At 37.9% G+C, this 14,104-nt stretch overlaps 2 protein-coding genes and 1 long non-coding RNA gene across 3 annotated transcripts in view; 2 read left to right on the top strand and 1 right to left on the bottom strand.

Annotated features, from left to right (window-relative positions):
* Positions 1-1,751: 1,751 nt before the first annotated feature.
* LOC115022734 (uncharacterized) lies at positions 1,752-4,089 on the top strand. Its single transcript, XR_003833951.1, has 3 exons — positions 1,752-1,900; positions 2,261-2,595; positions 3,052-4,089. It is a non-coding gene; the product is annotated as an uncharacterized LOC115022734 (long non-coding RNA).
* A 1,930-nt stretch (positions 4,090-6,019) lies between these two features.
* Positions 6,020-8,270, bottom strand: gdf15 (Growth differentiation factor-15). The gene is made up of 2 exons (XM_029453982.1): positions 7,417-8,270; positions 6,020-6,813 (listed from the first exon to the last, which is right to left on the bottom strand). Exons 1-2 carry the CDS (start codon positions 7,820-7,822, stop codon positions 6,020-6,022), a joined length of 1,200 nt encoding a protein of 399 aa, XP_029309842.1. The 5' UTR covers positions 7,823-8,270.
* A 4,087-nt stretch (positions 8,271-12,357) lies between these two features.
* mast3a (microtubule associated serine/threonine kinase 3a) overlaps positions 12,358-14,104 on the top strand; it is a 30,399-nt gene continuing 28,652 nt past the window's right edge. The window contains 2 exon segments of the mRNA XM_029453032.1: positions 12,358-12,597; positions 14,051-14,082. Coding sequence (XP_029308892.1) covers positions 12,556-12,597; positions 14,051-14,082 — 74 coding nt within the window. The 5' untranslated portion in view covers positions 12,358-12,555.

The raw sequence follows: 14,104 nt of genomic DNA, 5'->3' as shown, positions 1-14,104 counted from the left end.
GGCGTTAGCAGCAACATGTTGGACACTTGACTTTGTAAGCATCAGAGAAGGAAACTTTCACTTCCCTTTATCAGTTCAACTTGAAAGTCCAAAAGTCCCATTTTGGTTCTTTGTTTTCTTTTTGAACCACTAAACCACAATTTTCAGCCACTTTGGATCCAGTCAAGTCAAGTTTATTAATAGAGTATACTCAATTAGGAAGAGGAGAAATTGTGGAAATCTTTAGAAAAATGCAATATTGGAGCGATCTGTCTTCTAGTGTTGGCATAATATGAAGGATCCGTGAGGAGCTAAGTTGACGGATAGACCCACTATAGGATGCCTGCATCTATCAAGCTACTCTAATGGTGTGAGATACTGTTTCAACAAGATCGAAACTGTTTCTCACACGACCCGACACCCTCACATGTTTGACTTTAGTGAGAAAACAAGCAGAAAGTGATGGTTCAAATCACCAATTCATTAGTTTCCATTAGTTTCCAGTTTATCCCTTTTTCTTCAAATTCTGCAGAACTATATGGTGGGAATTATAGTCCGAAAGAACTGTAACAATCAGGCTTGGTTTACTCTGCATGTGGGCAGTAAAAGTAAAAGCAGGGGGAGGTAACGTTTCTGTGTGTGTGTGTGTGTGTGTGGGTTGGTAACACAGTCTCACTTTAACAGCGTCATGACATCTTATCTCATGTAACAATGTAACATGATTTACATGCAGAAGATGAGAGATAACACCACTTTAACTTGATGAACTTCATTTTGTTTTTCTCTCTGTGTGTTTAGTGTTTGTTGGGATAATAAACAATAAACATAACGTTTTCAACATTACCATTGCATCCAATACTAAAATAACATCAAATTGTAAAACGAAACAACAATAATAATATCAGTTCATCTAAACATCCGTCTAAAAGGAAAATGTTTTGGAAGCCTATTTCACTTATTTCTTTTTTAGGCCTTCAAAAACCTCTAATGCTTAAAGTATTTTGTGTGGTTGTTTTAAAACTATAACATTTCTTAACAAAAAGTATACATCTGAACCTCTCTTCAACCTTCAGCCTCCATGTGAGATCGGTGTGCATCTTATTTATACTTTAGAACTGCTGATCATGCTGCTCCACTCTGCACTAACTGGAGCTTTGCCAGACCTTTTATGGCATCACAATAATCACGATGAGACAATATTATGTCTTGTATCACCTGCAGGGTGCAACTTGGACGAAGACATGTGTAGCACCTTCTTGTAGTAGATATCCTTCTTATATCTTTTGCAGCTATTTTGTTTATGTGACTTGACAGTTGCTCATCAAGCGTGACTCCCAACAGTGAAGCCTCACTGGCTTGCTTATAGAGCTGCACCGAGGGACATAATTGGTTGATTAAATTTAGTAAATTATTTAGTATATTATTTAAATTAGCAACATTAGTTGACAATCTATATACAGTTGTATCGTCAGCAAACATTGTTAAATTGGTTTTATCTAAAACAAGTGGCATATCATTAATAAATACAGAGATAATAAATGGTCCTAAGCAACTTCCCTGGGGGACGCCGTACTTTACCATCCTCGGTTTGTACCAATTTAGCCAAAACTTTCCTCATTTCACAATCAATTATTTGATCATAAACATTGTCCAAAAAAGTGAAACTATGAACTATTTCAGTGCTTAGATTGGAAACTTGTGTATTGAGCAACAAGGTTTAATATAACTAATTCAGCTCCCGTCAGCAGCTGTCTATTTCAGAAAAAATAGCTTTTACAGGAAATCAGTTGTCAGTGCTTTCATTGCCCAGTTCCATGATTTCAATAAAAGGGAACTTGAAATTATTTCAAGTGTGAAGTGTTTAAGACAAACTACATGACTTCCCTCACGACCCTGACTGACAACGTTGGAACCTTGCACGGTACGTTCACTCTTTTTATTGACCTACACTTTGGCAGAAAACGGTTTCACTTGGTTTTTAGTGCATAAGGGTTATGAGTATTGTAATATAATAATAATAATAATAATAATGTAAATGTTTAATTAAATTAAATTAAATTATTAAAAAAAATACTTTCTATTTTTTATGTTACAATACTTAATAACAATATCTGTTATTATGAAGCAAACTGTTATATTTGCATTTATTATTGCAACTAATAACTTTTAAATTAATAATCAACTGGTTACACATGATTACTGTAGTTATAATAAGTTATAATTATTATATAACAATGCCATGCTGTCACTCTCACTCATTCTGTAACTTTCAAACTTGCAGATCATGATTGTCAATAATACTTGTGTCCCTGAAAATGACACGGCCACATGTGCGGCCCCCAGCTCCCGTTCAGCTCTGGCTGTCGGGCTGATATTATTCTTTCTGCTGCTTTTGATTGCAGCTGGTGTAATCTTGTTCAAATGCCAAAGTAAAATGAGAAATATGTTGCAATTTGGACAAAGAAGAAGCCAGAAAAAGGAGGACAATACGGAGACACCACAAGACGATTCCCATCAGTACATCAGTATCAATCAGTCAACAGTAGAGACCCCTATTTATGAAAACCTGACAACTCGAACTACTAGATACAACAGGCCTGCAGTAAACAAGAGCAAGTAAGCTGTACTTTAATTATTTTCACACTCTTAGTCAAAGTTTCAAAGTATCTGGAAGGACCAGTTAGACCTTGTTAGAGGAAGTGTTGAAACCAACATGACATTAATGAAACTGTGAGTTTGTGAGACTAAGAAAAGAGATCACAACGAAAACGGCTGAAAAAACATCTGTGTGCGTGGCTAGAATTTCCCTATTTTGCACAATCATGTTGTAATATATGCACACAATTTGGCTGGCGGCTGGAGGTGATCACTTCTTCTGTTTCTTGCTATTTCAAATCTATTAATCAAATGAGCCAGCTGATGACTCAGTGTGGGAGTTTTTTTTTCTGAGCAAGAATAGAAACTTGGGAAAGGAAATCCGCACAGTTTAGATGATATTTGCCTTGTGTCACAATGGTTTTTACGTCAGAAAAAGTGCTTTCTAATAGACACATTATCCGTGTTTCTCTGCAGGTTTCCAGGTGAACCTGAAGAGGATGTGTACTTGCAGTGTGATTCACCAGATGATGCAATATACGGCAATGATCCTACATGTAATCTCTCCATCCACCCAGACTCCCAAGAAGAAGATGTGTATATTGTGCCAGATTCATAATAGGACACGTCTCTATTCAGTGCTCAAACTATAAATGTACATTTAAAGCAAATATTTGCTGCTGCTTTTTAATACAGCTGAGCAGTAAACAAGAAAAAATACTGTAGTAAATCCACAATCAGAATAGTTAATACTTATATCTTATTGTATAGTCTGTAAAATTAGGAAAGGAATGATATGCATAATCTCTATATATTCTGTTACCTGTGAACTTTCATTGCTACTGCTTTTGAGTTCATTTAAGATCTGCAAATAACCACATTTTGACAACAATCCAAGTTAACTAAATTTTCTGATAAGATTTGATAGTTTTATGGCTTTCTTTTGATACGCCTGGAATTACAGATTAATCACCTTTCATTTTGAGTTAACAAATAAATTCTACAAATGACTTTTTTTAATAGATTAAAAAAGTAAAAAGAGGTATTTGAAATGTTCCACACTTATGCACATAAGTAGGTGGATGTGTGTAATTATATGATATAGTATTCATTGTGCTTTATATAATAATTATTATTATAGATGTTGATGTGGATGTGAATTATAGATGTGGTCCATAAACTTTTTCTATTTGCACATTTTAAATATTTATATCTCTCAAAGTGTTTCAAAGGTAGCCACCATTTAAAACAGCTGCGTCCTTGTTCAATGATTTCATTGAATTAATTATGTTGCTTTGTATGGTAACCATAACAAATGTTGTGAGATGATGAAGATGAAACGCATGTTAACATAATATCAAGAACAATTTGCAATTGCATTTTCATTTGAACTATGATGTTCTCATGTAAAAGTCTTTAGCTAACAGCCACCTGTAACGTGTCTTATTAGGTTTAGAAAAAAATGTGAGAATACAATTTACTGACTCACTTTCCAATAAATACTGTACATTCAGAGACGTACTGTGAAAAAATACTCATTTTGATATATAGTATGCGCACCATTGCAAAACATTTAACAAGTACACCATCAAGACTTTCAAAACATGCAAAGGTCAGCATTGTTTCTTTTGTGTTTGGTGAGACACAGGATGTGAAAACCGTTTGCATATGAAATCAAGATTTGTTGTCTCATTCCTCAAAAGATCTTACAGGGAACAGACCGAAAGATATAAAACGTTGTCCAAATGTTACAGAATGAGAGGTGTGATTTGTGCTTCTCTGGGCCGTAATGACAAGAGAGTTGTTCTGGCTTTCAGCTAGCTGACATCCTGGAATTAATTTCAGTAACTGTTTTCCGGTAAGGCTACGTGGGGATTAAAACCAGGAGAAAGCCAAATACCAGAGGCTAATGAGTCCATGCTGTCTACCTTAGAATACACACAGAAGGCCCTTGATAAATACTGTCCCTAATTATTTTACACTTGTATACTTTGGGTGGTACTGCAACTCAGGACCTTTCAGAATCTAAGATTGAAGACCTTTACATCCACCCACAGTTGTGTAATTACTGAGGATGTCATCCCTAAAACAAAGAGTACCAGGACAAAAACAAAAGAAGTGAGTGAGCTGTTTCTGGGCACAGGTCTCAATTTACCGTAAGAAAAGTGTAATTACAGTTAGCATTTGTGTCTGCAGCTCTGATTAATCACCTATGTATCCGTCTGCCTATTTATTCAGTCGTCCAGGGTCACTCAATACGCCCCACTCTTTAATACATCTACTTTATTAATTGTAAAACAACACATGCTCATATTTAAGTGACCTTTACCCATGCAAAGATAAAAAACATTTATAACTCATTAGGGGTGGTGGTGGGACTTCTTGGAGTAATTAATCTATAAACATTTCAGAGGAGCTTGCTACCGATTCCAGTTCACGCGTTAATATCAGACTTCATCGTGGAGCTCTGTTCATTACCAAAACCTGCACTTTGACACGTTTTGAGTTCCACTTATGAACTTCTTTTCTAACGTGAATAACTACTTTATTGTCTTGGCGATCATACTTATCGTATTATATCTCACATAAACATTTGTTCCTTTTCTAATAACTTATCTCAACAGCACTTGAAAGTAAATATTACACCTAAAAGCTTTGATAGTCTGTAATTGAAAATGCATTTACAGTATCGTCATTGATATGTAATCTGAGCAGTCTGGAGTTTACACAGCAAGAAGCTTTTTCCTCTTTTCCCTTTTAATTTATGTTAAAGATTATGTTACTTTTGTTCCTAACTGGCTGGTCAAGACCACAGTGAGCACAACTTCAAGGTCATGCATGGCAGATAGAAGTTATCATATCTTTACAGGCTGATTTCTCTGGCACTCCCACCTTCGTACAGCGGTTGATAGTATCGCTTTGAGTAAATGACAAATATTAGAACATATCACGCTCATGTGTTTATTATGAAATGTACATGTTGATAAATTCAAGTGCAACAGTTCAGTGTGAATACATCAGAACGTTTATTTAGGTCTTCATATAATTATTGAAATGTAAGACAACAAACAAAATAACCAAACCATGTGCCTCATAAAACAATACAGTACTTCAAAATAATAAGTGACAATACAATTAAATAGTACTTAAAATATGCTGTAACACAAAGAAACGCCAATAATAAAACATAAATATAAGTTTAGATAGATAAATAGAACTTGAAATAAATAAAACTATGAATGACTACTGCAACAGTAACGTCTTCAAAAAAATGTAATGATGGAGGATAATTGCAATTTTAATTTAGCTAACCAGTGAAAAACACTAATTAATGCAGCTGTGATACAATGCTCCTTGAGCACACAATCAGCATGTAACATTTATTTGTGTGGCAATGTTCTCTTTAAGGTGTAAAGTAAAAAAAAAAAAAAAAAGGCACAGTCCCTCAGGCACAGTGGCATTTACTGACAATCAGGTCATCAAAAGAAGTCAACTTCAACTTTCCCCTACTGTCAGAGTGCATGAGGACCATGGGCTCGTAGGCCGCTGGCACGCAGCAGGGGCGAGGTGACACTCCTTTGGTAATCTGATGCAGCCGAGACTTCACCTGCGTGTGCATGCTCGCAGGCTTGTAGTTGTGGGGGCAGGTGCCGTCGCAGAAATGCATTATGTACTCAGTTGGGGCCACCACCCAGTCCGTCCAGCCGATGTCTTTGAAGGACACGGTGACGGACTTTCGGCAGCACCATCCTCGTTCATCACAGACGTCTTCTTTGTTGGAGCGAGGCAGCCTCGTTTTCCTGGCCGGTTTGGTCTGCGTGAGGCTTAATTCCAGAGAAATGGTTTGATTTGCCTCGAGGGCATCTTTTTCACCCACAACCATCCCCACATCCACAACTAGAGCCTCACTGCCATCAGTCCTCATCCACCTCTCCACCTCAGGGATAATGTCCAGCATCACATCTTGAGTACGTGACACATTGGCAGAGATTATGTGAGTCCAAGCAGCAGAGTTTATCGGCTTCATCCGGTTGATTTTAACTTTGATCTCTCGTCGTCGTGCCTCAGGCTGAACTGTAGTCGGTTTTTCTAAAATCTTCCTGGAGATCTTCAGCTTAGCCCGAGCTAGTGTCAGCTCAGTCTGGATATTGGGGTTCTTGTGGAAAACAGCTCTGTACCACTGCATGCGTTGACCTGAATGTGGATGAGAGTGTTCTCCCCTCCGAACTATTGGCTCCACTAAAAAACAAAACACAAAAATAAGAAATTCTTCATTAGAATCAAGGTTTCCAACATCCTGTAATGATTAAAGTACATTTCAGAAACATCGTTGAGTGGAACAACTGAGAGTGGAAAAACAAAGATTACGTATTGATATTTTTAATCATGACCTTTTATTTTGAATTGCTCTCTTGTTGTTGATGACATTGATAAAAACACGTGTTCACAGTGTAACATCATGGTACCAGGTGTGTCTGTCACGCTAGTGATTTCTAAAAGCTTGTAGGAATGCGTTTGCTTTGTTTACAGGTTTGATTTTATTCTATTTCCAAACATAAGTTTAAACTTCGCTCTGATACATTCCAGGAAGTCAGAGATCTTTACCTGGAGCATGAACTATACTGACAAAAGTTATTCACAACCACACCGGCACAACAGCATTTGTCTGTACCTGCAGAGATAAACTCACACTGCAAGATTTCATGAACTAGTCATGTAACGTTCTTTCCTACTCCCACTCAAACTTTCAAATTGGCTTTTCACATCAGTCATTAAATATGACAATGAGTAAACTAGATCTAATTGTCTTCCTGATGTCTCCCTGTCCAACAAATATCTCACCTGTAGCTGGAAAGAGCACAGTAGACGTGGTGGATTGCAAGGTTTCCCTCATCGGCTGACTTGAATTTCCTCTCATCTCTCTCACTTTTTCCCTGTAGAGCTGATACATCTTGCTCAGCTCTTCCTCCGAGGCCTTTTGGGTTGGCCTGGGCTCCCTGTCCATACCCAACGAGCCGAGGATCCCCGTTTTCACCGCCTCCAGAAGCAGGACTCTCTGGCTGTCTGCTCTGTCCACATCAGGTGTGCTTATCTGGTGAGGTCGGCTCTCCCCTGAGCTGGAGAGGGAGACGAGGAGCAGCAGCGCGCAGGAGACGAGTCGGTGGAGTGAGCGTGATCTGAGCATGGTGAGCCTGCCAGGTAGGTCTGGTTTGAGAGTGCTGCAGCTCAGCAGATAGGGTTTGTCCATGTTATGAATGAAATTCCTGACATGCTTTTATTTATAGAGCTTCTGTGTTGCCACACCCCTGGTTAGTCAGGTGAGCATGTGATGGGCTCAGCTAGGGCCTTATGTCATTATGTGGCAACATTCTGCAGCATTGTGTTGTGTGTTAACATTTGACTTATGAAATTAGAAATCAGTGAAATGAAATAACTTTTTTCAGTTTTATTAGCACATCAATTAGGAGATTAGACAGATTAGAGATAGGGGAGACATTAAATAAAAGGATTTCTGGGTGAGATTTGGTTGCATCACGAGTACATGGTGTGCACCTCGGCATGCTACGTCACCACGATTGTCCAGTAATGCGTCACTTAATCAAATAAATGACCATATGTCTTACAGTTGCCAGTTCTAAGGAGGGGGACAATGGGCAATTACATTAGCTCCTTCAGGGTTAATAATGATAATGTGATAGTTTATTGATCCCTATCAGGCTCTCTCTGTTCCCTTGCGACTCTGCCAAGTATGGTCAGAGGTCAGGAACAGGTACAGACCAAAGAGGCATTTAGAGTCTTGGTCCCTCGCTGGCTAGACGCTGAAACCTGGGAAGGCCTGTCTTCCTGCCAAAGACCGCAAGCAACTGTGAGAACAGTCCAGCCTCACTATTTTATTATACAATAAACAAAGACAGAAAAAGGTGGAGAGTTAATTATCTCTATGTTACCCCTCCCTCTTTATACAAGGCCAGAGAGAAAATCCCACAAGGCTAAAGATAAAATAGGGATAAACAAACAAAGAAGTTACCTGTTGAAGGAACTTTCTCGAGCTCCAATGACAAAGTCAATTATCTTAGTCTATTATTACAGTAATCATGTATGTGATGCAAGGAGCCATCAAACAGAGTGACCTGCGACAGTTCAAATAGACTGAAAACACATCTGATCTCAGCCTCCACTGTCCTCTGCCGTTGGATCAAAGAGCAGCATACCTGTTAAAAAACTAAACATAGGCTCTTACTGCGTCTGCACCTTGGAGTGTCGCCAAGCAGTTATCAGCATTTGAAAACCCTCACTTCTATCAGTAAATAGGGTCAGTGCACAGCTTAATTACAAAGTAGTTTCCCCGCCCTGCTACAAGGCCGTCTGTATCATTGACCCTTTTCTTTCCATCTGAGGACATTCCCAACGGCAGCAACCGCTGACTGATAAAGATTCATTTGATTATTTTTCATTTCCCATAAAAGTGCATTCATGGACGTTTTTGCCAAATTGCGGGCTTGGAATTATAACTATATAGTAAAACTGTTAAGTCATTAGAGGGTTAATAAAAAAACGAATTAAATGGTCATTTGTAAATTATAATATAATAAAACAATAAAAACGAGTACCACACAACCATAAACTTTTACATTAAGTCATAATTCAAAGCTTATAAAAATACAATGTGTAGAAAGGGTTACAGGATAAAAGGGAAGGTTTGAAAGACGACTAAAAACAAGATAAAATGGGTGAAAGTCATACATTATATAGCCTGGTTATTTTCTTCTTCTTTTGTTTCTTTTCTGTCTTTACATGTGACATGCTGGAGACTTCCTCTTTATTAGGACTAATCACTAAAATCAAACAAACTGATAATCATTTCCTAAATTACAAGCCAACACAATATCTGGGCCTGTGAAGAAGTTACAGAAGAAGGTACTGTGCAGTGACTCAGTGAGCTGATGAAACGAACATTTGTGTGGTGAGTCTACCTTCAAATTTGAAAGTGTGTGAAAGGTGTAAAGTGACTCATGCAAACTGGCACTATTGTTGAAACTGTCGTGTAAGACTCTCACTCTTTTCTTCTGGATATTTTTTCTTCTCCTTTTATCTCTTTGGTCGCGTGGGAGGGTTAGAGAGAAAATTGTTTTGTCACGATGAGAAAGAGAAGTTTCTGAGTTATGAGAATGAATTTCATCAGATACACTGGTGACAGAAAGAGACGCTGGCTGTCATTAGCATCAAGTCAGATTAAGATGAAAATGACAGCACATTGCACTATTCACTATCTAAGATGATATAATGAGATGAATCTAAGATGTCACCAGATTAAAGGATAGAAAACGTATTTTATTTTTTATTGCTACATTAAATCTTTATTTTTATTTTTATTTTTTGTAACTTTTCTGTTCGCCTTTCTTTTTCAGTTCTTCTTGTTTTAATTCTCAATTCCTCAAAACAATATTTAAATAAAACAACTTAAAAGTTTTGATAGAACTTTCTTACAACTCAGACATGCAGAGTTTGAGTCGTGGCAAGTGGTCACAATTACCACAACTTTGTATGGAGTTGAGTTGAATATATTAGCATTCATGCTCACAGTTAACAACTACATAGAAGCACATGTATAATAAAAAATAGTAATATCTACATGGCCTACATGATTTTACATCATAAAAAATATTGTATATAATATATATACAATATACATTTATATATATATGTATACACACACACACACACACACACACACACACACACACACACACACACACACACACACACACACACACACACATGCAACCATTAATTTATAATCATACAAACACATTTACAAATACAACCATATACTCATAAAACAGCAAAATACAAGCCTTCATTAATTCATTTTTCATTTATTCCTCCATTCATTTACTTATTTTCTGTTTGTCATTTCCGATTCCCTTTACTTTTAATCATCATATTCAGAGTGACATGAATCATTCCCAGGGTGCACTTGGCCGTGTCATCTATAGGGTTAACATAAATAGCTCAACTGCGCCCTCTAGTGGCCATGAAGCTACAGTGCAGATTCCAATTAACTAACTGCAGCTACGTATATTTGGAGTCAGAAAGAGCATGGGAAACTTAATATTAATATGAATCTCATATGGAGTTGAGATGAAGAAAGCTCCATGCAGCAAATGAGAGGAAATCTATTGTTTGCAGACACACAGGCCAAGTGTGTGAGTGAACATTTCATCGAGAGAGAATGAAAGTGAGAACTTTCTTTTCCAGAAAAAAGGTCCTAGAGTTTGTTAGAATTTCAGCCTCACAATGCAGGTTTAGATTAGAGATACAGAGTCAGAAATAACACAAATTATCTTAGAAATAGGGCAGGGAAAAGAGGAAAATCTGACTTTCATGCTTGACTGGTTTCACTAATGGACATGGACTATTTGAGGATGACCTATGCGGGATCACATGGAGAGCATGACAAAAGGACACATAGAGACTTCATGAAAGACTATGCAGATACACGGTGATCTGCAACAATAAACTCATTTTGGATTTAGGTACCTTGGTAAGAGACAGAAATAATGCAGGAAAATAATTCGTTTTTGTAAAAGTCTCTTTGCCTGCTTGGAGATTCCTGCAGTTCCTGAGTTATTGCTTATCACAAATAACAAGTTGTCTGCAAAAAGATTTGATATGAAAACAAAACAAATGCTGTACATAAGTCAATACACTTCACTCATCTGTATTGGTATTAAGACTTCATTCTTTAAAACACACTTTTTAAAATAGCAAACTAAATGTTCTGATTTAATAAATAAATATATAATATATTCAGCTTCGATCATTCAAAAATACTTAATGCATTTTCAACCCATTGTTTAAATTAAAATACTTTCTACTGAAGATAGAATCTTACACCAAATAAACATGTACAAATATTGTTGGAATATTGTTGATACTAAAGTTAAGTGATCTAACACATCTAAATATAGTATGGTCACACATGCAGACCAGAAGAAAAAAAGAGAAACCGTGACTGTCATTATTGAAGCATTATTATGACCATCATTTTCTACTCAAATACCACAAAGCATTTGATCACAAATGCATTTCATACACTGCACGGGTATCTAACTGTAGTTCTTGGTTAGATACACTTACGCTGTAGACCTGTAGACGCTTGATTGCCAACACTTTAAGCAGTTTCAGATAAACAGTCAACTTCACAAAAGAACAATGAAGGATTCAAGTCCCTCAGGCTCACCCAAACGTACATGTGACATCCCAGGACAAGAGACTAACCATTGTTGTATATGGGGAAAAAACACATCGTGGTACCACTGGGTGACAGATCAATCACTGCTATTCAGCTTGACTTCAAAGCACAATTGTTCTGCATCCTCCCTGTTATTCCACCAGACAGACACCGTGTTAGTTTACATGATGGGTGAATAGTAGATTAACTGCATGTACCACAACATATGGAAACAAGTGGATTGCATGTGTTTCTGGAGGGTTTAGTGTATTGATTCCTTGACAGTGGCAGGTTATTGCTAAATGACGCCATGTTGTGGTTTGTTAAGAAAGCAATGAGACCAGGGGGAACGTAAGGGACTTTTGAGAGAACATGAAATGATGAGGAAGTATCAAAATCGTATGAGTATCTGAAAAATACCCAGTAAAACCAATATTTTTGCATTTGGCAACTGATAACAGAATAGGAGGGTGGGGTCAACACGCCTTCTCACTTCATTAATAGGTCGAGGTTAACTAACTACAACACCCACCCGATCAACTGGCTGAGGTGGCCACCTTTTTCGGGGCTGGCCGTGTAGCTCACCCCGGGGAGGAGGAGCTGGTGCTGGTGGTGGTTCAGAAGGAGTAAGCAGCAGCAGCGGCAGCAGCGAGGAGGACAGTATCCACGCTCCTGGGGAGAGGACGGAGCGCAGTATGGGCTGACCGGTCGGAGATTCGCTTTGTGTTTTTTGTTTATTGTCTTCAATGATGGATGAGCCGAATATCCTGAGACGCCGTGGTCTACAGGTAAATGGAGACTGTCTTGACAGCTCGGATGGTTGTTCCCAGGCATACGGGGTGATATGACATGAAGATGATGAGCCATTGGCGACGATGCGAGGGATTTCTCCAGGAATTGCTTTTTGGCTGTAGCAGCTGAAATCAGTTGTTCTTCCTGATTAATTATGTGACATCGCTTGGAAATGGTTATTTTCTGGAGCTGGTGATCATTCTCCCTCATGTCTGGTGTCCATTCAACAGCCGGTGGCACCATCATGAATTGTAGCACAGAATTAGTGCAAATAAATGAATGTAGGTCTTATGTGTTTATTTTGGAGCTGTCCATTGGTACTTTAGTGTAGCCGGTTGCCTTGGTGACAGGAGCTTAAAACCCCAAGGGTGCCTGGATGATTGGCAGTAACATCCCTTTAATCATCTCCTGGGTGCCATGGTTATTACTCAGAAATGTCCAGAATGCGAATAATGAATATTTCTCCTCCCTCTAATTGATTCATGTGTTTATTTTCTGCATTGATGCTACATTGTGTCTACCCCTGGTCTATTATGGAGGGGGTGGTGTTGTGTTTGTGATGAAAGGCTCACCGGTCCAAACTAGGTGTCAGTTATCGTAATTGGTTCATTTTCTGTCTTACTTTCATCTGCAATTAAAATGTAAGTGCGGCCCTGTCATTATACTAATAATGATAATGAAGGTTATGGGAAACTTATTCTCCCTTAAATTTTTATGTTGTGTGAAAAAAACACAACACAATGTTAGTCTTTATTAAGAACTACAAATGTGTTTTGTTCTTAGTGATGACTCTTAAAGTACAATAATTAAACAATCCTTTTCTGCAGACATATCCTTGTTTAGGAGTTCTTTCCCACCTTTTCTTAAAATGTCTCTAGAAAAATGGAGAGGATGAAATCAGTGAAAGTATAAATAATTGTGTCTACGTCTAACAGAGCGTCACCCTTCACAGTCCTTCAAATCCTGATTGGCAAGGCTAGTTTTGCAGTTGCCTGAACTCAGAAGCATTAGCCATGGGCTAGTAAGGATTTCTATCCATGTCGTTAAATGACTTGAAGACCCACTTGTCATGCAAGAAACTAGGCCATACTGCAGCTAATGTGTTTAACACTGCATTTAAAGGGATATGCGTGGGAGTTACTGAGACGGGTAAGCATTTTATGAATGTAATGTGCCTGTTAAGACACATAATCTTCACATTCCTCGCTGTGTATTCTGAGGACTGCGCTTTCATAACAGCAGAAACAAACACAGATATTAAAAATGAGAATTCTGCCTAGATGAGGAAAGTATTTTTGATTTGTTAAGAAGTCCTTTAGCCAAACAAGATAAACCCTTCTTTGCTCAAACATCAATAGATGATATCTGCATTTCAAAGCATGTAACAGAAAAAAGCATTTTTTAAGGAAAGTATTCTCATTTCCATACCTCCCATCTCTTCTTTTCTAGAAAGAACTGAGTCTTCCTCGCAGGGGAAATGTGTAAGTATTATCAACTGACTTA

This window comes from Cottoperca gobio, chromosome 17, assembly GCF_900634415.1.
Source record: "Cottoperca gobio chromosome 17, fCotGob3.1, whole genome shotgun sequence".
NCBI lineage: Eukaryota > Metazoa > Chordata > Actinopteri > Perciformes > Bovichtidae > Cottoperca > Cottoperca gobio.
Note: the sequence above shows the minus strand (reverse complement) of the source record. Positions and strands in the feature narration are given on the sequence as shown.

Excerpts from the sequence above, each read along its gene's own strand:
- gdf15 (XM_029453982.1), bottom strand. The coding sequence starts at position 7,822 with ATGGACAAACCCTATCTGCTGAGCTGCAGCACTCTCAAACCAGACCTA. Across the intron at positions 6,814-7,416 it reads TGTGCTCTTTCCAGCTACAG|TGGAGCCAATAGTTCGGAGG; the intron begins GTGAGATATTTG and ends TTTGTTTTTTAG.